Genomic DNA, 23,912 nt, shown 5'->3' with positions numbered 1-23,912 from the left:
GACCGATTGTTCGTGTCCTCACCATCTGTGAGAGAATAGAATAACAGAAGTTTAGTACTTGGATCAACAGATTCGCACGATAAGAATTCAAGAATATGAAGTTTTTCTAAAGGTTCAGCAGCCTCTCGAAGATAAGTACAGACGTCTCTGTACCGATCCGCAAGACTCTACTAAATATGCTCATGACTCGTGAGACCTATGTAACCTAGGCTCTGATACCAACTTGTCACGACCCTAAACCCGGACCCGATCATGATGGTGCCTCTCGTGAAGACAAGGCCAGTCGACACATTTCCAATCCAGTTTTTAAGCAATTAAGACAATAAGTATTAAGTGTTAAACATGATAGAATCTCAAAATAAGCAGTGAACAGTACAGTTGCGAAAAAACACACCCAACACAGCCTGATATCGGGGTGTTACTAGTAATGAGCATCTAACATAAGTCTAGAAACACAGAAAATGGCCTACACAGTCTATTACAAAATCTAGTACAAGAGAAAGAAATATTATAAGAGGGAGAAACACTAGGCTGTGAACGCCGAGCAGCTACCTAGTGGACTCCGAAAATCTGCTGCAAGCTATCAACTCTCTCTAGCAGAACCTGAAGCGCCTGAATCTGCACACAGGGTGCAGAAAGTAAAGTGAGTACTCCAACTCAGTGAGTAATAATAATAAATGCAGACTAAGTAATAAGAAATCATGAAAGGCACATAACAGGCTATAAGGAAGCAGTAAAAGCTAGTAGAAACGGTGAAGCAGTAAAGAGGTGTAAAGTCACTAAGTTCAGTTAAACTTCATAAAAATGCCTTTTTAACAATTAAGCAAGTAAATGACAGGAAAATAAGAAAGATAAACACATAAAGGATCGCCCATCGGGCTCAATGTCAACAAATCCGCCCCTCGGGCAATATCTCAGAAACAATACCAACCCCTCGGGCTATATCTCACATCACACTAGGTACTCACGCTCACTGGGGGTGTGCAGACTCCTGGAGGGGCCCCTTACAGCCCAAGCGCAATATCAAGTCATCTCGTGGCATAATCAAATAGGCTCTTGGCCTCATATCAACAAGCCACCACGTGGAGTACAAATCTCAGGCCCTCAGCCTCATAATCATAATCAGTGTTTCCTCACAACATAGACCATCGGCCCTACTCAGTCAGAATCTCATAAGCCCCTCGGGCAATAGTAAAACATGATGCTCAGCCCAAAATATCATTTAATGTGTTAAAACAGAGTAGACATGGTCGAGTTATGAAAATAGTAGAAAATAGCATGACTGAGTTCAAGTGTAAAGTCAAAACAGTGAGGAAATATCAGTAAAAATCCCCTAAGGGTTCAAATTGTTGTCACAAGGCCCAAATATGACATTCAGCCCAAAACATGATGATAGTAAATAGGTTTTAGTCAAATACGCGGTAAAACAATCATTTGGGATGGACTAAGTCCCAATCCCCAACAGTGCACGACCCCACGCTCGTCATCTAACGTGTGTATTACCTCAATATAGCACCATGATGTGTAATCCGGGGTTTCATTCCCTCAGAACAATATTTACAATCATTACTCACCTTTATCCGGTCCGAACTCTAGCCCGCGATGCCCTTGCCTCTTGAGTCGGCTTCCGGATGCTCCAAATCTAACCAAAATCAGTACAAAACTATCAAAATATGCTAAGAGAACAAAGCCTACTCGAAAGAAATCAAATTACAACACAAATCCCGAAATTGGTCAAACCCGACCCCCGGGCCCACGTCTTGGATTTCGACAAAAATCACAAAATTAGAATCCTTATACTCTCACGAGTTCATACATACCAAATGCATCAAAATCCGACCACAAACGACCCCTCAAATCCTAATCAAAGGTCTCAAATCTCAAGCCCTAGTTTTTCAATATTAGGCTTAAATTCCATGATTAATTAGATAGAAATCACATAAGAATCAAGTATTAAGTCCATAAATCTTACCTCCAAGTGTTCCTCCTTGAATCTCTCTTCAATCCTCTTCGAAAAGCTCTCAAATTGCCCAAAAATTGAGGAACTTATGCTCAAAATCGCGGAATAGGCCTTTTAAAACATTCTGCCCAGCACTTAAAAATCCTTCATCGCGAACGCGGTCAACGCCTCGCGTTTGTGAAGCACAAATTTGAGTTGACCAATTTTCCTTCTTCGTGAACGCGGCTCCCCTCTCGCGAACGCGAAGGCTCAGCTTCCCGGCCCATCGTGAACGCGGCTTCCCTCTCGCGAACGCGTAGCTCAAAGACCCCAGCCCTTCGCGAACACGGGACTCCTTCGCGAACGCGAAGGCCAATCTTCCAACCTCACATCCTAACCCTTCGCGAACGCAATGACCACAAGCCTCAACCCTTCGCGATCGCGAGACCCCCTTCGCGAACGCGAAGGCCAACTTCACAGCCTCCCAGCCTAACCCTTCACGAACGCGAGGGCCCACTCGCGAACGCGAGGGCCCACTCGCAAACGCGAGGGCCCACTCGCGAATGCGAAGGCCAAATGTCTGCAACACTTCAGCAGATTTTCTGCAATTTTTCCAAAACATGAAATGGTCCGAATGACCACCTGAAACTCACCCGAGGCCCCCGGGACCTCAACGAAACATGGCAACATAATCCATAACATCATTCAAACTTGCTCCAATTTTCGGAACGCTCAAAACAATATCGAAACACCAAATTCGCATCGGATTCAAGCCTAAGAATCCCAAAATCTTCTAAATTACGATTTTGATAATAAAAAAAAAATCAAACCACGTCCGAATGACCTGAAATTTTGCGCACACATCCCAAATGACACAACGGAACTACTACAACTCTCGAAATCCTATTCCAACCCCTATATCAAAATCTCACTTATCAATCGAAAATCGCCAAAATTCCAATTTCATCAATTCAAGCCTAAATCTACTCCGAACCTCCAAAACATATTCCGATCACGCTCCTAAGTCTCAAATCACCTCCGAAGCTAACCAAACCATCGAAACTCATATCTGAGCCCTATAATACATAAGTCAATATCCGATTGACTTTTCCAACTTAAGTTTCCTCAAAAGAGACTAAGTGGCTCAAACCTTACCAAATCCTTTCCGAACCCGAGCCAACCAACCCGATCACACATAGAACCGATAAGCTAAGCAATAAGAAGCAGAAATGGGGGAAACGAAGCGGTAACTCATTAGATGACTGACCGGGTCGTCACGCTCTCTATCCTTATGATTAGTCTAAAGGTTTTGCTTTCCTTTCTTGATTGTGTGATGGTGCTGGGGAAAAAATAAAAAAATAATTTTAAGCAAGAATATTTTTACAATATTCATTAATTTATTTTAAAATCGAGTTTAATTAACTAATATCAGTTATTACTTATTGTATATTTAAGTAAGGTTATCGATATTCACCTTTACTAGTGCTATTTAATATAAATCATACAAACTATTGTAGATACCCCAATTTTTTTTCTGGTGATTATAGAATTTTATTTATCAAAGTTGTGAAATATTTACAGCTCAAGACAAAAGAAGAAAAAATAATACTAACTGGACAACAAGTCCCAGATTATTGTGCATCACCGTAATTGATCTATAAATTATATCCCTCGTTCTATTCTAAAATGGTGGACTTTAGAGTATAATGGTTAAACTATTTAATTTTGGTAATGAATACAAAAATAGAATCTTCAAGTTTCTTAATTTTTTTATATATTTTAAAATTATAGAAAAAGTAATATAAATGACAATAGTTAATAACTTAAAATATTTAAAATTACTAATTAAAATATCATGTTCAAGGAAAGACCTCTTTTGACTCTCCTAAATAGTAATAATGTTAGTGTATGACATAACATGAAACAAAGGAAATAATACCAGAATTTTTTAAAAATATTGTGTCTTGTCATTGAATGAATATTTAACTACATTCTTTTAGGAAAAAGGTGAAATTAACTAAACTCACTAAATTATGTTGTAGAATAATGTAAAAATCGATTCAACCTTAATTTGAGATTTTGGATTCAAACCTAGGAATTACATTACTCTTCAGTAGAGAATGCTAAACTTTCGTAATTGACTTTTTAATTTACGACTTAATTTTATATTAGTCGAGCCAGTAAATTTCATAGAAAATAAACCTTTTATGCAGGAAGAACCCTCATATTTTTTAAATATATATATATATATATATATATATATACATATATATATATATATATTCACTACAAAGAATTCACTAACCACAAAACATAGACTTTGTATCCTTTTATTTATCTGCGGCTTTTCTTTTTCTTTGTTTTTCATTGTCCAATGGATTTCTTAGCCCAACACTCACAACAAGAACATGATCAAGATCAAGCAAATTTTTCAAGAGAACTTATGATTATAGACACAAAAAACACCACCAAAAAAGTGGTAGTAGAGTCCAAACACATGACCAAAAAACAACAAACACTACTTCCACCACTAAAAAATATTATATTTTTCTCCTAGGAATTAACTACTTGTGTATTTTTGTTGGTTCAATCTCATCAACCCTACTCTCAGAATTCTACTTCAATCACAAAGGTGCAAGTCGTTGGGTTTATCCTTGGGTTCAATCTGCTGGTTTTTCTTTTCTCCTTCTCCCTATTTATTTACCTTTTTATGTTTTTAAATTCACTGATAGAAACCATTTACTGGTTTCGCTCCTAAAATCTTGTCACTCTCTATTCTCATTGGTTTTTCTATTAGGTTTTAACAACCTTTTATTTTCTTGGGGCAAAATTCTTATCTTCTCGTTTCGACAAATTCTCTTGTTTTATCGTATGTAACAATGGTGAAACTCCTCACTATTTTAATAAGAATCGATTCACTGATTATAACTCTTAAGCTACTGAATTACAATGAAAACTACTGAAATAACAAGAAACTAAGGATAGAGATAAGGATTGGGATGAGAAGATAGATCGAAGAAGGAGATGAGATGCCAGAAGAGTCAGGATGAGAAACACAGAAATGTCGTCGCATATAATTCAACCAACTACTGATAGGGGTACCCGATACTATTTAAGCAGCTTGGATCCCATATTAACAATGATGAAGGCCTGGCCCAATTGCTTCTTCTCGGCCCAATATCTATTTGCGTGTCATCCTTGTTAGTGTCCATATTGGGTTGGGGCCGATTCATAATAATATTCTCGACCTCAATAAGGACCTTGTCCTTAAGGTTCGAACAGAGCAACACTGATATCATAATGACGGGTTCGGCGAGGCACGAATGTATGTCACGGGCAGCAAGATGAAGAACCAGTGCCTAACTCTTAAAATTGTTTGCTGCTCTTTCTTGCTAATACCAATAATGTTCATAGCCATCCTTGTCTCAAAAGTATTCCGAGCAACACGAACAGCTAGGAGTTCATAGAATTTTAAATGGTTGAGATGGTGAAATGATTCTGGATGCCCCAAATTACACCTTTTGATCTCCTCCTTGGGTGCTACATCAATTGTCTTTCCATTTCGGACAAACTGAATCTCCATAAATTCACTTTGATGGTTTGAGTTGGTATTTATAACCATTTTGGTACTGCCAAGTGCGTCAAGAACTGGATATGACTCCAAAACTTGTTCCATGGCCCGTATTTCAATGGTTCTATGACCACCAAAATAGGCAAGATAGCACATAAGCATAAACGTTGTAGTAGTTCCAGTTTTGTCAGTACCATTTTCATCACTAACTAAGACAATATTGCCTTTACCCACAATGATTATTGCCCTGTTATTAACACCAGAACTAGCCATTGAAGATATGTTCACAAATTCAACTTCTGTATCAGTATGCATAGCAAGACTTATAACCATGAGTTCTTGTCCCAACTCCTTAACATGCGCACACCCATTGAAGCTAGAATTATCCGCCTTGAAGAACTAGTAAACAGTTTTAGAAGTGCGCTCTCCATTAAATATTTCCATTGCACCTGCTATCAACCAACTATAACCATGATCTTTTCGATCTAGATTAGAATTCTGCTGCATTATCAGATTATGGTCAGTTATAACCTGCCCTGCAAACCCATACTTGTTCAAGAGAATACCACAAATTAATGCATCGCCTAGGCCATGATGTAATCTATGACGTGAAACCAAACACTTCAATGACACCAGAAAATGTGTAATCAGCACCATGTATTGCTCGAAGCTTCACCTTATATCCATTCCTCAATTCAAATACTTTCCACTCTTGTAACGCGACAACAAGTGCATTTACTACAGCCTGCGTCTTCATGTACTATTGTATGATGTCATAATTTTCTGTACTTAAGTCTTTCATTAGTCTAAATAGAAGTTGCTTGCTCGTCGCACAAAGAGAATTATTAACCCCACCAGGATCAAAGATAATATACAGAGAAGTAAACATTGTTTTATGAACTAGAGCATGTTCTTTTAGTGGAAGTCCACACTCAGACTCCACAAAAAATTTATCAAGATGTGGATCCTCAATATTCTCGGACACCCAAAAATATATATCAATATACATGGCATAACAGGTCACAACACCAAATTCAACTCCACCTAACTGCTCCCAATCAGATAATTTTGCAAATAAACAACTCCAATCTTTTTCCAATTGCGTCAAATAGTGTATGTGCCTCCACGTTTTCTATAGAACCTGTTAAAGGCATGAACTCGGAACTTACTCCATGATCCCATGCACAAAGATGGGGCAGAGCGACCAGGCCAGACGAAATTTCGGTGGAATTTTGGAAGTGTGTAGGGAGAGCAGGTGGGGAGTGGTTGACTGGTTTGTTTAATGTTATTTTTTAGGCGAAGAGGATGCCGGATGAGTGAAGGTGGAGTACGATGGTTCCATTATATAAGAAAAAATGTGATATCCAGAGTTGTAACATTTATAGGGGTATCAAATTACTGAGTCATACCATGAAAGTATGGAAGAGGGTGGTTGAAGCGAGAGTGAGGATGACAGTGTCTGTATTTGACAACCAGTTCGGGTTCATGCCGGGTCGTTCCACCACATAAGCTATACACCTTGTTAGGAGGTTGGTGGAACTATACAGAGAGAGAAAGAAGGATCTGCACATTGTGTTTATTGACCTAGAGAAAGCGTATGGCAAGGTTCCTAAAGAAGTTCTCTAGAGATGCTTGGAGGCAAAAGGTATGTCGGTTCCTTATGTTATGGCAATTAAGGATATGTATGATGGGGCTAAGACTTGGGTTTCGACAGTAGAAGGGGACTCTGAGCCCTTTCCGGTTGAAATGGGGTTACACCAAGGCTCTGCGCTTAGTCCGTTCTTATTCGTCCTGGTGATGGATGCGATAACAAACCATATTTAAGGGGAAGTGTCAGGGTGCATGCTATTCGCTGATGACATAGTTCTGATTAATGAGTCACGAGTCGGTGTTAACGAGAGATTGAAAGTTTGGAGACAGACTCTTGAGTCTAAGAATTTCAAGCTAAGCAGAACGAAGACGAAATACCTAGAGAGTAAGTTCAGCGCTGGGCCGGGGAAAGTGGACGTGGATGTGAGGCTTGAGTCACAGGTTATCCCAAGTAGAGGCAGCTTCAAGTACCTTGGTTCGGTTATCCACGGGGGAGGGGAGATCGACGAGGATGTCACGCACTGTATTGGGGAAGGATGGATGAAGTAGAGGTTAGCATCTGGAGTCTTGTGTGACAAGAGAGTGCCAACGATACTCAAAGGTAAGTTCTATAAATCGGTGGTTAGATCAGCCATGATGTAACTGAGTGTTGGCCTGTTAAAAACTCACATATCCAAAAGATGAAAGTAGCAGAAATGAGGATGTTGAGGTGGATGTGTGGGCACACTAGGATGGATAAGATATGATGATATTCGGGAGAAGGTGCACGTGGCTCCCATTGATGACAGGATGCGCGAGGCTCAGATAGTTCGGGCATGTACAGAGGAGAAGCACAGATGCTCCAGTAAGGATGTGTGAGCGGCTGGTTATGGAAGGCACGAGAAGAGGTAGAGGGAGGCCTAAGAAGTATTGGGGAGAGGTGATCAGGCAGGATATGGCGAGGCTTCAGATTTCCGAGGATATGACACTTGATAGGAAGTTATGGAGGTCGAGTATTACGGTTGTAGGGTAGGAGGTAGTTGAGTCTTACGTTACTTTGTACCTTTGTGAGCCTAGTCCGGTGGGGTTTTGTCTAAGATAGCTAGGGGTAATGTCGTGTCTTACTATTTTCTATTTTCGACGCATGATCCATTTACTAGCCATCGTTTTTGCTTTGCATTTTTCTTCTGAATTTTATGTTCCTTTTTCCCTATGATCTCCGTGGTGAATCTAATACTCTCTCCTTTTGTCTTTTTTATCTTGAGCCGAGGGTCTTTTGGAAACAGCCTCTCTACCCCTTAGGGGTAGGGGTAAGGTCTGCGTACACACTACTCTCCCCAGACCCCACTTGTGGGATTTTACTGGGTTGTTGTTATTGTATTATTTTATAGGGGGTAGGAATTAGGTTAGGTCAAATGAGGAATGGGTATGGGCTCAATATTTTGGACTATCCGGAATTGGACCTTTTCAATTAAGACCAACAAATTAGCCTCAAATTTCATACTCTTTCTTGTACAATAAGACCAAAAATACTACATTATTTACTAATTAATCCTACTTAAGTAAAATATCTGTTAAAATAAAACTAACCGTTAAAACAAACTTATTTTTGGTATTTTTCAAATATCATACTAAAAGATTAAAATTGAAAAAATCATTGTAAAATTAAAACAATATTTCTGAAAACAAAGTGGAACTATTTTTTTGTATTTTGAATTTTATGTGAGGTAGATAAATTAAAGTAACTAGATAAAATATTAATTAGCTAAATAAAAGAAAAAAATATATTTTTTGTAATTTTTATTTTTTGTGATAAAATAAAGTAAAAGAGTCAACACTATTTAGAATAGCGATAGTAAACCTAAATTAAATATTTTATGCTAAAATGTGTAGAATCTTAGGGAGGGTCAAATATTACATATATACAATCGTGACTTTCAAGGCTCACAACTGTAAATAGCCTTTCAACGAACAGATGGTTCGCATTTAAAGTTTCATCTTCCAAAGTAGACTGGCACCCGTATGAGTTGGGGATATGGCAATCGAGAAAGGAAGACACTTGGTCCTCTGGTGGGACTATTGTTGCATAACCCAATTCGGTTAAACAAGCACGTGAAGGTTTGTCCAACTGCCCTATCAAAGCACTGAAGTTGTGATTCCGAAAATGTAGAAATAGCTTATCCTTGAAATGCTTCCAATCGTGGAATTGCTTATTGCGAAATAGCCAATCGAACAAAGTGAGGGCATTACCTTCAAGGTAGAAGTAAGGAAGGGGTAACCAGTCCTTCTCGGAGAAGCCAAGGTATGTGAAGTACCGTCCGCTCGATAAACCCAGCCCTCTAGGTTGATGCCAATGAATTTATCTAGTACCACGATGTCCATTGGAATTCGAATCGATGAAAGCATCAATGTAACAATGGTGAAACTCCTCACTATATTAATAAGAATCGGAACACTGATTATAACTCTTAAGCTACTGAATTACAATGAAAACTACTGAAATAACAAGAAACTAAGAATAGAGATAAGGATTGGGATGAGAAGATAGATGGAAGAAGGAGATGAGATGCCAGAAGAGTCAAGATGAGAAACACAGAAATGCCTTCGCACATAATTCAACCTCCTACTGATAGGGGTACCCGATACTATTTAATCAACATGGATCCCATATTAACAATGGTGAAGGCCTGGCCCAATTGCTTCTTCTTGGCCCAATGTCTATTTGCGTGTCATCCTTGTTGGTATCCATATTGGGTTGGGGCCGATTCATAACAATACTCCCGACCTCAATAAGAACCTTGTCCTCAAGGTTCGAACAGAGCAACACTGATATCATAATGGCGAGTTCGACGAGGCACGAATGTGTGCCACGGGCAGCAAGATGAAAAACCAGTGCCATAACTCTTAAAATTGCTTCCTGATCTTTCTTGCTAATACCAATAATGTTCATAGCCATCCTTGTCTCAAAAGTATTCTGAGCAACACGAACAGCTAGGAGTTCATAGAATTTTAAATGGTTGAGATGGTGAAATGATTCTGGATGCCCCAAATTACACCTTTTGATCTCATCCTTGGGTGCTACATCAATTGTCCTTCCATTTCGGACAAACTGAATCTCCATAAATTCACTTTGATGGTTTGATTTGGTATTTATAACTATTTTGGTACTGCCAAGTGCGTCAAGAACTGGATATGACTCCAAAACCTGTTCCACAGCCCGCATTTCAATGGTTCTATGACCACCAAAATAGGCAAGATAGCGCATAAGCATAAACGTTGTAGTAGTTCCAGTTTTGCTGGTACCATTTTCATCACTAACTAAGACAATATTGCCTTTACCCACAATGATTATTGCCCTGTTATTAACACCAGAACTAGCCATTGAAGATATGTTCACAAATTCAACTTTTGTATCAGTATGCATAGCAAGACCTATAACCGTGAGTTCTTGTCCCAACTCCTTAACATGCGCACACCCATTGAAGCTAGAATTATCCGCCTTGAAGAACTGGTAAACAGTTTTAGAAGTGCGCTCTCCACTAAATATTTTCATTGCACCTGCTATCAACCAACTATAACCATGATCTTTTCGATCTAGATTAGAACTCTGCTGCATTATAAGATTATGTTCAGTTATAACCTGCCCTGCAAACCCATACTTGTTCAAGAGAATACCACAAATTAATGCATCGCCTAGGCTATGATGTAATCTATGACGTGAAACCAAACACTTCAATGACACCAGAAAATGTGTAATCAGCACCATGTATTGCTCGAAGCTTCACCTTATATCCATTCCTCAATTCAAATACTTTCCACTCTTGTAACGCGACAACAAGTGCATTTACTACAGCCTGCGTCTTCATGTACTATTGTATGATGTCATAATTTTCTGTACTTAAGTCTTTCATTAGTCTAAATAGAAGTTGCTTGCTCGTCGCACAAAGAGAATTATTAACCCCACCAGGATCAAAGATAATATACAGAGAAGTAAACATTGTTTTATGAACTAGAGCATGTTCTTTTAGTGGAAGTCCACACTCAGACTCCACAAAAAATTTATCAAGATGTGGATCCTCAATATTCTTGGACACCCAAAAATATATATCAATATACATGGCATAACAGGTCACAACACCAAATTCAACTCCACCTAACTGCTCCCAATCAGATAATTTTGCAAATAAACAACTCCAATCTTTTTCCAATTGCGTCAAATAGTGTATGTGCCTCCACGTTTTCTATAGAACCTGTTAAAGGCATGAACTCGGAACTTACTCCATGATCCCATGCACAAAGGTGGGGCAGAGCGACCAGGCCAGACGAAATTTCGGTGGAATTTTGGAAGTGTGTAGGGAGAGCAGGTGGGGAGTGGTTGACTGGTTTGTTTAATGTTATTTTTTAGGCGAAGAGGATGCCGGATGAGTGAAGGTGGAGTACGATGGTTCCATTATATAAGAAAAAATGTGATATCCAGAGTTGTAACATTTATAGGGGTATCAAATTACTGAGTCATACCATGAAAGTATGGAAGAGGGTGGTTGAAGCGAGAGTGAGGATGACAGTGTCTGTATTTGACAACCAGTTCGGGTTCATGCCGGGTCGTTCCACCACATAAGCTATACACCTTGTTAGGAGGTTGGTGGAACTATACAGAGAGAGAAAGAAGGATCTGCACATGGTGTTTATTGACCTAGAGAAAGCGTATGGCAAGGTTCCTAAAGAAGTTCTCTAGAGATGCTTGGAGGCAAAAGGTATGTCGGTTCCTTATGTTATGGCAATTAAGGATATGTATGATGGGGCTAAGACTTGGGTTTCGACAGTAGAAGGGGACTCTGAGCCCTTTCCGGTTGAAATGGGGTTACACCAAGGCTCTGCGCTTAGTCCGTTCTTATTCGTCCTGGTGATGGATGCGATAACAAACCATATTTAAGGGGAAGTGTCAGGGTGCATGCTATTCGCTGATGACATAGTTCTGATTAATGAGTCACGAGTCGGTGTTAACGAGAGATTGAAAGTTTGGAGACAGACTCTTGAGTCTAAGAATTTCAAGCTAAGCAGAACGAAGACGAAATACCTAGAGAGTAAGTTCAGCGCTGGGCCGGGGGAAGTGGACGTGGATGTGAGGCTTGAGTCACAGGTTATCCCAAGTAGAGGCAGCTTCAAGTACCTTGGTTCGGTTATCCACGGGGGAGGGGAGATCGACGAGGATGTCACGCACCGTATTGGGGAAGGATGGATGAAGTAGAGGTTAGCATCTGGAGTCTTGTGTGACAAGAGAGTGCCAACGATACTCAAAGGTAAGTTCTATAAATCGGTGGTTAGATCAGCCATGATGTAACTGAGTGTTGGCCTGTTAAAAACTCACATATCCAAAAGATGAAAGTAGCAGAAATGAGGATGTTGAGGTGGATGTGTGGGCACACTAGGATGGATAAGATATGATGATATTCGGGAGAAGGTGCACGTGGCTCCCATTGATGACAGGATGCGCGAGGCTCAGATAGTTCGGGCATGTACAGAGGAGAAGCACAGATGCTCCAGTAAGGATGTGTGAGCGGCTGGTTATGGAAGGCACGAGAAGAGGTAGAGGGAGGCCTAAGAAGTATTGGGGAGAGGTGATCAGGCAGGATATGGCGAGGCTTCAGATTTCCGAGGATATGACACTTGATAGGAAGTTATGGAGGTCGAGTATTACGGTTGTAGGGTAGGAGGTAGTTGAGTCTTACGTTACTTTGTACCTTTGTGAGCCTAGTCCGGTGGGGTTTTGTCTAAGATAGCTAGGGGTAATGTCGTGTCTTACTATTTTCTATTTTCGACGCATGATCCATTTACTAGCCATCGTTTTTGCTTTGCATTTTTCTTCTGAATTTTATGTTCCTTTTTCCCTATGATCTCCGTGGTGAATCTAATACTCTCTCCTTTTGTCTTTTTTATCTTGAGCCGAGGGTCTTTTGGAAACAGCCTCTCTACCCCTTAGGGGTAGGGGTAAGGTCTGCGTACACACTACTCTCCCCAGACCCCACTTGTGGGATTTTACTGGGTTGTTGTTATTGTATTATTTTATAGGGGGTAGGAATTAGGTTAGGTCAAATGAGGAATGGGTATGGGCTCAATATTTTGGACTATCCGGAATTGGACCTTTTCAATTAAGACCAACAAATTAGCCTCAAATTTCATACTCTTTCTTGTACAATAAGACCAAAAATACTACATTATTTACTAATTAATCCTACTTAAGTAAAATATCTGTTAAAATAAAACTAACCGTTAAAACAAACTTATTTTTGGTATTTTTCAAATATCATACTAAAAGATTAAAATTGAAAAAATCATTGTAAAATTAAAACAATATTTCTGAAAACAAAGTGGAACTATTTTTTTGTATTTTGAATTTTATGTGAGGTAGATAAATTAAAAGTAACTAGATAAAATATTAATTAGCTAAATAAAAGAAAAAAATATATTTTTTGTAATTTTTATTTTTTGTGATAAAATAAAGTAAAAGAGTCAACACTATTTAGAATAGCGATAGTAAACCTAAATTAAATATTTTATGCTAAAATGTGTAGAATCTTAGGGAGGGTCAAATATTACATATATACAATCGTGACTTTCAAGGCTCACAACTGTAAATAGCCTTTCAACGAACAGATGGTTCGCATTTAAAGTTTCATCTTCCAAAGTAGACTGGCACCCGTATGAGTTGGGGATATGGCAATCGAGAAAGGAAGACACTTGGTCCTCTGGTGGGACTATTGTTGCATAACCCAATTCGGTTAAACAAGCACGTGAAGGTTTGTCCAACTGCCCTATCAAAGCACTGAAGTTGTGATTCCGAAAATGTAGAAATAGCTTATCCTTGAAATGCTTCCAATCGTGGAATTGCTTATTGCGAAATAGCCAATCGAACAAAGTGAGGGCATTACCTTCAAGGTAGAAGTAAGGAAGGGGTAACCAGTCCTTCTCGGAGAAGCCAAGGTATGTGAAGTACCGTCCGCTCGATAAACCCAGCCCTCTAGGTTGATGCCAATGAATTTATCTAGTACCACGATGTCCATTGGAATTCGAATCGATGAAAGCATCAATGTAACAATGGTGAAACTCCTCACTATATTAATAAGAATCGGAACACTGATTATAACTCTTAAGCTACTGAATTACAATGAAAACTACTGAAATAACAAGAAACTAAGAATAGAGATAAGGATTGGGATGAGAAGATAGATGGAAGAAGGAGATGAGATGCCAGAAGAGTCAAGATGAGAAACACAGAAATGCCTTCGCACATAATTCAACCTCCTACTGATAGGGGTACCCGATACTATTTAATCAACATGGATCCCATATTAACAATGGTGAAGGCCTGGCCCAATTGCTTCTTCTTGGCCCAATGTCTATTTGCGTGTCATCCTTGTTGGTATCCATATTGGGTTGGGGCCGATTCATAACAATACTCCCGACCTCAATAAGAACCTTGTCCTCAAGGTTCGAACAGAGCAACACTAATATCATAATGGCGAGTTCGACGAGGCACGAATGTGTGCCACGGGCAGCAAGATGAAAAACCAGTGCCATAACTCTTAAAATTGCTTCCTGCTCTTTCTTGCTAATACCAATAATGTTCATAGCCATCCTTGTCTCAAAAGTATTCTGAGCAACACGAACAGCTAGGAGTTCATAGAATTTTAAATGGTTGAGATGGTGAAATGATTCTGGATGCCCCAAATTACACCTTTTGATCTCATCCTTGGGTGCTACATCAATTGTCCTTCCATTTCGGACAAACTGAATCTCCATAAATTCACTTTGATGGTTTGATTTGGTATTTATAACTATTTTGGTACTGCCAAGTGCGTCAAGAACTGGATATGACTCCAAAACCTGTTCCACAGCCCGCATTTCAATGGTTCTATGACCACCAAAATAGGCAAGATAGCGCATAAGCATAAACGTTGTAGTAGTTCCAGTTTTGCTGGTACCATTTTCATCACTAACTAAGACAATATTGCCTTTACCCACAATGATTATTGCCCTGTTATTAACACCAGAACTAGCCATTGAAGATATGTTCACAAATTCAACTTTTGTATCAGTATGCATAGCAAGACCTATAACCGTGAGTTCTTGTCCCAACTCCTTAACATGCGCACACCCATTGAAGCTAGAATTATCCGCCTTGAAGAACTGGTAAACAGTTTTAGAAGTGCGCTCTCCACTAAATATTTTCATTGCACCTGCTATCAACCAACTATAACCATGATCTTTTCGATCTAGATTAGAACTCTGCTGCATTATAAGATTATGTTCAGTTATAACCTGCCCTACAAACCCATACTTGTTCAAGAGAATACCATAAATTAATGCATCGCCCAGGCCATGATGTAATCTATGACATGCAACCAACTCAACCACTTCAATGACACCAGAAAATGTGTAACCAATACCCTGTATTGCTCGAAGCTTCACCTTATATCCATTCCTCAATTCAAATACTTTCCACTCTTGTAACACGATAGCAAGTGCATCTACTACAGCCTGTGTCTTCATGTACTGTTGTGTGGTGTCATAATTTTCTGTAGTTAAGTCTTTCATTAGTCTAAACAGAAGTTGTTTGCTCGTCGCACAAAGAGAATTATTAACCCCACCAGGATCAAAGACAATATACAGAGAAGTAAACATTGTTTTATGAACTAGAGCATGTTCTTTTACTGGAAGTCCACACTCAGACTCCACAAAAAAATTATCAAGATGTGGATCCTCAATATTCTCGGACACCCGAAAACATATATCAAGATACATGGCATAAAAGGTCGCAACACCAAATTCAACTCCACCTAACTGGTCCCAATCAGACAATTTTGCAAATAAACAACTCGTATTCTGTAGAACCTGTTAAAGTGTATGTGCCTCCACGTATTCTGTAGAACCTGTTAAAGCCATGAACTCGAAACTTACTCCATGATCTCATACACAAAGATGTGGTGCAGCTAGGCTAATGGTTATAATACTATGAGAGAGAATGGAAAGGGACTCCTCGGTCTGCGAACGCGGCAGATATACCTCAAAGTCTCTGGAAAATCATCTCGCCTCAAGGGTAGTAGGACTGAGTCGAAGTACCTGGATCTGCACATGAAAAACATGCGCAGAAAGGGCATGAGTACACCACCACAGCGGTACTTAGTAAATGTCAAGCATAACCTCAGTCGAGTAGTGACGAGAAAGGTCAGGGTCCTACTGATTATAGCTGAAAAACGAGGTACAACAGTATAGAATATGATAATATAATTAAATGCTAACAGTATGAAGTAACACAGGATAATAAGAATAACAACTATAATAGAGACAAAATAATCATAGAAGGAATACAACTCAACACAGAGATGACAACCGGGGATCTCCCAGTATCCCGAGGATCTCTTAGTATCCTCAATATGTGTGCTGGGGATCTCTCGGTATCCCGAGGATCTCTTAGTATCCTCAATATATGTGCTGGGATCTCTCGGTATTACAATGAAAACTACTAAAATATCAAGAAACTAAGGATAGAGATAAGGATTGGGATGAGAAGATAGATCGAAGAAGGAGATGAGATGCCAGAAGAGTCAGAATGAGAAACACAGAAATGCCTTCGCACATAATTCAACCTCCTATTGATAGGGGTACCCGATACTAGTTAATCAACCTGGATCCCATATTAACAATGGTGAAGGCCTGGCCCAATTGCTTTTTCTCGGCCCAATGTCTATTTGTGTGTCATCCTTGTTAGTGTCCATATTGGGTTGGGGCCAATTCATAACATCATCGCATTTAGTTTTCACTCTTAGCACTTCCGTAATTATCGTTAAACAAAAAATCACATACGCAAATCTAAATCATGTTATTTTGTTAACACTTAGTTCGGTCTTATTAGCCTTAGGTTCAAACCATGACGACCCAAAAGGTTTGACTAAGTTAAAGTATTTAATAGGATTTTTCTCAAATGTTGGTGATGGATTATTATTCGCTCTTTATCTCTCATTAATGGAAAAAATATATAAAAAAGTTTATTGCTATTCTATGGTTGTGGAAATGCAAATAGTGATGGAATTAGCAGCTACGGTTTTGGCTACGGCGGGAATGACTATAGACAGTGGATTTTCGGAGATGAAAAAAAAGAGTAAAAATGTGTTTGATTTGGGTGAAAAAGCTTACTGGTTAACGGTAATATTTAACGTGGTGATGTGGCAGTTATGTTTTATGGGTATTACTGGGATGGTGTTCTTGACAAGTTCGTTGACAGGTTGACAGGGGGAATTTGCATGACGGCGTTAATGGTCGTTAATGTTTTGGGTGGGGTTTTAGCGTATGGGGATAATTTTGGTGGTACTAAAATAGTTTCAACTTTGTTATGTGTATGGAGATTTTCTTCATATTTATATGGAATGTATATGAAAATGAAGAGGTCGTGAGTTCGAGTCTCCCTAAGAGCAAGGTGGGAAGTTCTTGGAGGAAACAGCTTCTCTATCTCAGGGTAGGGGTAAGGTCTGCGTACACACTACCCTCCCCAGACCCCACTAAATGGGATTATACTAGATTATTATTATTGTACATGAAAATGAAAGAGCAGGAGAAAAAGAAAGAGAGTTCTATAGAAAAGTTGATTAATGATAATCCACATCAGTTCGTGGAAATGACCTAGATTTGTAACACTAACACACAATGGCAGAGGCTAATAGTCACGTGCCAACTTGCTGCTTTTTTGTACTTTGATTATTTTATTTGGTGGGGGACGTGGGGTTAGGGGTGAAAGAGATACTCTACTAAAACCGAAGAATATGAGCCCGCATTGGCTTGTTTTAAGTGTTTTTAAGCTTAAATGGTTTTTTAAGTCATTTTGTAGTATTTGGATAAAGTAAAAAAGTACTTTTAAGCACTTGTTTTTAAGTTAAAATGATAAAAACAAGTCAAAAGCAAAAAGTTAAAATTCCTAACTTATAGCTTAAAAGTTATTTTGACTTAAAGGTAACTTAAAACAAGTCCTTCCAAACCGGCTCTATGCATGATGGTATGGACTCGTGGTGCTGCTCTAACATGCATATTGCTGGGATTAGTTTAAATGGTAGTAATAGTTGTTTCTGTTGCGGAAGCCAAATGTATATAGTGTGAATAAGTCACAACTACTATACCAAAAATTATGACAGCCACCAAATAATAAATAAGACAATAAAGCAACAATAAAGGGAACACCAGAATTTACGAGGTTCGGCTAATTTTGCCTACTCCTCGGACACAACCAATATTTTATTTCACTCCAAAAATACAAGTGAAATAATACTAAAGAGAGAAGATACAATGCCTTAAACAGATGAGAAGGCAAATGAGAGGTGTGTTTAAATCCTAAACATTAAGCCTTCTTTTATAGAGGGGAAATCCCCCCAACCCTTCTCTTCCCACCGATGTGGGACAAATAATTTTGCCCAAATTCAACAAATCTCCACCTTGGCAAAATTCCACATCTTCAATTTTCTCTCAATAACAAATTTTGATTGTGTCTTCATCTTCAATCTTCAGTTTTCAACAATGTTGATCAAATCCAAACAATGTTGAAACTTGACCGCAGTCACCACCTTTGTCAGCATATCAGCAGGATTCTCCGTAGTATGAATTTTCTTCACTGTGACTCCACCTTCTTCTATGATTTCTCGTACGAAATGATACTGAACATCAATGTGCTTCGTCCTTGCATGATAAACTTGGTTCTTCGCTAATTGAATAGCACTTTGACTATCACAAAAAATTGTGATACCTTTTTGTTCAACACCAAGCTCCTTTAGCAATCCTTGAAGCCAAACTGCCTCTTTCACAGCCTCTGTAATAGCCATGTACTCTGCCTCTATTGTAGACAAAGCAACTGTTGACTGCAAAGTAGACTTCCAACTAACTGGTGCCTTTGCAAAAGTAAACACATAACCAGTAGTTGATCTTCTTGTCCAGATCACCCGCAAAATCTGAGTCACAATATCCAACTACAGACTGATTGTCTTCCTGCTCAAAAACTAACCCGACATCTACAGTATTATGAATATACCGTAGAATCCACTTCACAGCTTGCCAATTCTCCTTCCCTGGATTGTGCATATATCTGCTAATAACTCCAACAGCTTGTGAATGTCAGGCCTTGTGCAAACCATTGCATACATCAAGCTACCAACAGCATTTGCGTATGGTACCTTTGACATATACTCTCGTTCAGCTTCATCCATTGGCGACATAATACTACTTAGCTTAAAATGGGAAGCAAGTGGAGTACTAACTGGCTTAGTCTTGTCATCTATGCCAAAACGTTGAAGTACTTTCTTCAAATATTCCTTTTGAGATAAACAGAGGTTCTTTGAACGTCTATCTCTAATTATCTCCATGCCAAGAATTTTCTTTGCCTCACCCAAATCCTTCATCTCGAACTCCTTCTTCAGTTGAATCTTCAACTTATCAATTTCTTCCAAATTCTTGGAAGCTATCAACATATCATCAACATATAGGAGAAGATATACAAAGGAACCATCTTTAAGCTTGTGCAAATACGCACAATGATCGTATTTGCTTCTCTTGTACCCTTGCCGCAACATAAACTCGTCAAATCGCTTGCACCATTGTCTAGAAGATTGTTTCAATCCGTACAATGATTTTTCAAGTTTGCACACCATATTTTCTTTTCCATCAACTTTGAATCCTTCTGGCTGAGTCATGTAGATTTCCTCCTCCAAGTTTCCATGTAAAAACGCAGTTTTTACATTCATCTGAACTAGTTCCAAATCCAATTGTGCTACCAAAGCCAACATAATTCTAATGGAGGAATGTTTTACAACTGGAGAAAATACTTCATTGTAATCAATTCCCTCCTTTTGAGCATATCCTTTGGCCATCAATCTTACTTTGTAGCGAACATCTACTTGGTTAGGAAATCCTTCTTTCTTTGCAAATACCCATTTGCACCCAATTGCTTTCTTTCCCTTCGGGAGATTGGCCAATCTCCATGTATGATTCTGATGAAGGGACTGTAGTTCATCATTCATGGCAATCCTCCACTTATCTTCTTCTGAACTTTGGACGGCATCTTTATAAGTGGTAGGAACATCATCAGCTACAATTGAGGTTGCACAAGCAACCGTCTCTATGAGACGAACAGGTTTCATTATTGTTCTTTTTGGCCTGCTGGTTGCTATTGATTCAAGTTGTTGTTGAGGTTCCTGAGTTGGAATCTCCTCTACTGGCTCTCCTTCCATAGGGTAATCTTCATTTGTTTCCTCATCTGCTTCTTGTGTAGGAAAAATAAATTTTCCCTCAAACTCCACCTGCTTAGAAGCACCTTCATTTTGTTTGGTATCTTCTGTTACCTTATTTACCATAGCAGATTCATCAAAGGTAACATCCCTGCTGAATATTACTTTCTTTGTCATAGGACACCATAAGCGATATCCTTTGACTCCAGAAGTAATTCCCATAAAAATAGCCTTCTTTGCCCTTGGATCCAATTTTGACTCCGTCACATGATAATATGCAGTTGAGCCAAACACGTGCAAAGAGTTATAATCTATAACAGGTTTTCCATACCATTTTTCAAATGGTGTCTTGCCATCAATAGCAGCAGATGGTAAGCGATTAATGAGGTGACATGCATATGTAACTGCCTCAGCCCAAAATTCTTTGCCCAAGCCAGCATTGGACAACATACACTGTACCTTCTCCAGCAAGGTCCGGTTCATACGTTCTGCCACTCCATTCTGTTGTGGTGTATGTCTAACAGTGAAGTGTCGGACGATGCCATCATTTTCACAGACCTTATTGAAATGATCACTTTTGTATTCACCTCCATTGTCTGTGCGAATACACTTGATCCTCTTGCCTGTTTGATTCTCTACCATCATCTTCCATTTGAGAAAAATTCCCAACACTTCATCTTTGCTCTTCATTGTATACACCCATACTCTTCGGGAAAATCATCAACAAAGGTTACAAAATAGTGCTTCACACCCAATGAAGGTGTTTTGGAAGGACCCCAAACATCAGAGTGTACATAATCCAAAATGCCTTTAGTATTATGGATCGCTGTACCAAATTTAACCCTTGTCTGTTTCCCTTTGACACAATGCTCACAAAACTCCAAGTTGCAAGCCTTTACTCATTTTAACAATCCTTGATCTGATAGAGTTTTCAAGGATTTTCCTCCAGCATGTCCCAAGCGCATGTGCCATAGCTTGGTTGCTTCTGCTTCTTTGTCATCACTGGATGTCACTGTCGCTGTCCCAATAACTGTACTGTTATGATAGCGGTACATATTATTATTCTTCCGATTAGCCTTCATTACCACTAGTGCACCGGAGCATACTCTCATCACTCCATTTTCTGCAATGATTTTGAACCCTTTTGATTCTAGGGCTCCCACAGAGATGAGATTCTTCTTCAAATCCGGTACATATCGAACATCTGTCAATGTTCTGATCATTCCATCATGGTTCCTTAATCGTATTGAACCAATGCCATATGAGGTAAGAGGGCTGTTATCCGCTGTGTGGACGACTCCATATTCTCCTTCTTGAAATTCCACGAACCAGTCCCTGTTGGGACACATATGATAGCTACAAGCCGAGTCCATCAACCATATGTCTGATGATGTTGATGACTCTGTTGTAACTAATGAGAAGTCTGAATCATCACAATCAGCTACATTTGAATCCATAATAGCCTTTCTATTGTTATGTTTGGCCTTATTCTTCAACTTCGGACAGTCTTTCTTCCAGTGCATTTTTTCTCGACAAAAGGCACATTCATCTTTGCTGGGTCTGGATCTTGACTTGGATCTTCCCTTCTTTGTCCTCGTTTGATTTTGAGGACGACCCCTCACAAACAGTGCTTCTCCTTCTCCGCCCTTCTGTTTTTCTCGCTTTCTTTGTTCATAGTTGTACAAAGCCGAACAAACTTCTCTGAGAGAAATTTCGTCATTTCCATGGAGTAGAGTAGTTTCAAGGTGCTCGTACTCATCAGGAAGTGACGCCAAAAACATTAAGGCCAAGTCACCATCATCATAAGTTGTATCCATATTTTGCAAATCTGTGACCAACTTATTGAAACTGGTGATATGTTCATTCATCGTGGTACCAGGAACATAGGTGAAGTGAAACAGTCTCTTCTTCATGTACAATTTATTTTGACTGTTTTTCTTCAAAAATTTATCCTCCAGTGCTTTCCATAATTTACTTGCAGAAGTTTCCTTTGTGTATGGATATTTCTGCTCTCTAGCAAGGTAGGATCGAATAGTACCGCAAGCAACACGGTTGATAATTCTCCAATCTTCTTCTCCAATAACATCTGGTTTCTTTTCTTCAATGGCCAGATCTAGCCCTTGTTGAAAAAGGACATCTAGAACCTCGCCTTGCCACATCCCAAAATGTCCGGACCCGTCAAATATTTCGACCGCAAATTTCGCATTTGACACAATTCTTGTCATAAGCGAAGATGCCAATGATGACGTATTGTTGACACTTGATGTAGATTCTTCTTGTTTATTGTCTCCCATCTTTGACACAAATATTATTTAATAGCTGACGACACAAATCAAGATTATTTCCTTTCTGGTGTGGAAGATCAGACTAAGCTGCAACCACAGAGCATACTCAGACAGAACCTTGACTCAGTTACCAAGATAAATCTTTTCTGATGTGGAAGATCAGACTATGCTGCAACCACAGAGCATACTTAGACAGTACCTTGGCTCTGATACCAATTGTTGCGGAAGCCAAATGTATATAGTGTGAATAAGTCACAACTACTATACCAAAAATTATGACAGCCACCAAATAATAAATAAGACAATAAAGCAACAATAAAGGGAACACCAGAATTTACGAGGTTCGGCTAATTTTGCCTACTCCTCGGACACAACCAATATTTTATTTCACTCCAAAAATACAAGTGAAATAATACTAAAGAGAGAAGATACAAATGCCTTAAACAGATGAGAAGGCAAATGAGAGGTGTGTTTAAATCCTAAACATTAAGCCTTCTTTTATAGGGGGAAAATCCCCCCAACCCTTCTCTTCCCACCGATGTGGGACAAATAGTTTTGCCCAAATTCAACAGTTTCCATGCATTAATGTTTATGCGGAAAAGAGCCAAAAATACCCCTAACATGTTCAAAAATGCTCTTCGTTTACCTTTTGGTCTAAAAATACCCCTAACGTATTGAAAATGACTCAAAAATGCCCTTTCGTTAACCTTTTGGTCTAAAAATACCCCTAAAATATTGAAAATGGGTCACATATACCCTTAATATTTTATTTTTGGCTCACATATACCCTTGAAACTAACAAAACATGAATGGCAAATTTTTGGTTCACCTTCCATCAATATATCATATATTGTTTTATATGTATTTTATACCACATATATAAATTATATATATACATCATAATACATGTAAACAAACAAAATATCCCATACATATTCCTTAAAGTTGTGTATTTTATACTTTATATATATCACTATTATATAATTTATCACATATACTATTAAAATAGAAAATATATAAGAATCACTGGTCGAAGTTATAACATATACCCTTGAAACTAACAAAACATGAATGGTAAATTTTTGGTTTACCTTCCATCAATATATAATATTTTTTATATGTATTTTATACTATATATATATATATATATATATATATATATATATATATATATATATATATATATGTATATATGTATGTATATACATATATATTACTTTCTGGGAAGAACATAATGTTGACGGGTCATTCACATATTTTTTTAGAAACTTAACCATAATAATAAT

At 38.7% G+C, this 23,912-nt stretch overlaps 1 protein-coding gene and 1 pseudogene across 1 annotated transcript; one reads left to right on the top strand and one right to left on the bottom strand.

Annotated features, from left to right (window-relative positions):
- The first annotated feature begins 3,625 nt into the window (after nt 1-3,625).
- On the top strand, nt 3,626-17,530 carry LOC107777035 (putative purine permease 4; annotated as a pseudogene).
- LOC107777034 (uncharacterized) lies at nt 14,170-16,732 on the bottom strand. Its single transcript, XM_016596998.2, has 2 exons — nt 16,143-16,732; nt 14,170-16,009 (listed from the first exon to the last, which is right to left on the bottom strand). The coding sequence occupies exon 2, from the start codon at nt 15,879-15,881 to the stop codon at nt 14,412-14,414; it is 1,470 nt and encodes a 489-aa protein (XP_016452484.2). The 5' UTR covers nt 15,882-16,009; nt 16,143-16,732; the 3' UTR covers nt 14,170-14,411.
- Nucleotides 17,531-23,912: the final 6,382 nt, after the last annotated feature.

The sequence above is a fragment of the Nicotiana tabacum genome, chromosome 1, assembly GCF_000715075.1.
Source record: "Nicotiana tabacum cultivar K326 chromosome 1, ASM71507v2, whole genome shotgun sequence".
Classification (NCBI taxonomy): Eukaryota; Viridiplantae; Streptophyta; class Magnoliopsida; order Solanales; family Solanaceae; genus Nicotiana; species Nicotiana tabacum.
The sequence above is the reverse complement of the archived record's forward strand: the minus strand, read 5'-3'. Positions and strand labels throughout refer to the sequence as shown.

Coding starts and splice junctions, on each gene's coding strand:
- LOC107777034 (XM_016596998.2), bottom strand. CDS start 15,881: ATGTATCTTGATATATGTTTTCGGGTGTCCGAGAATATTGAGGATCCA.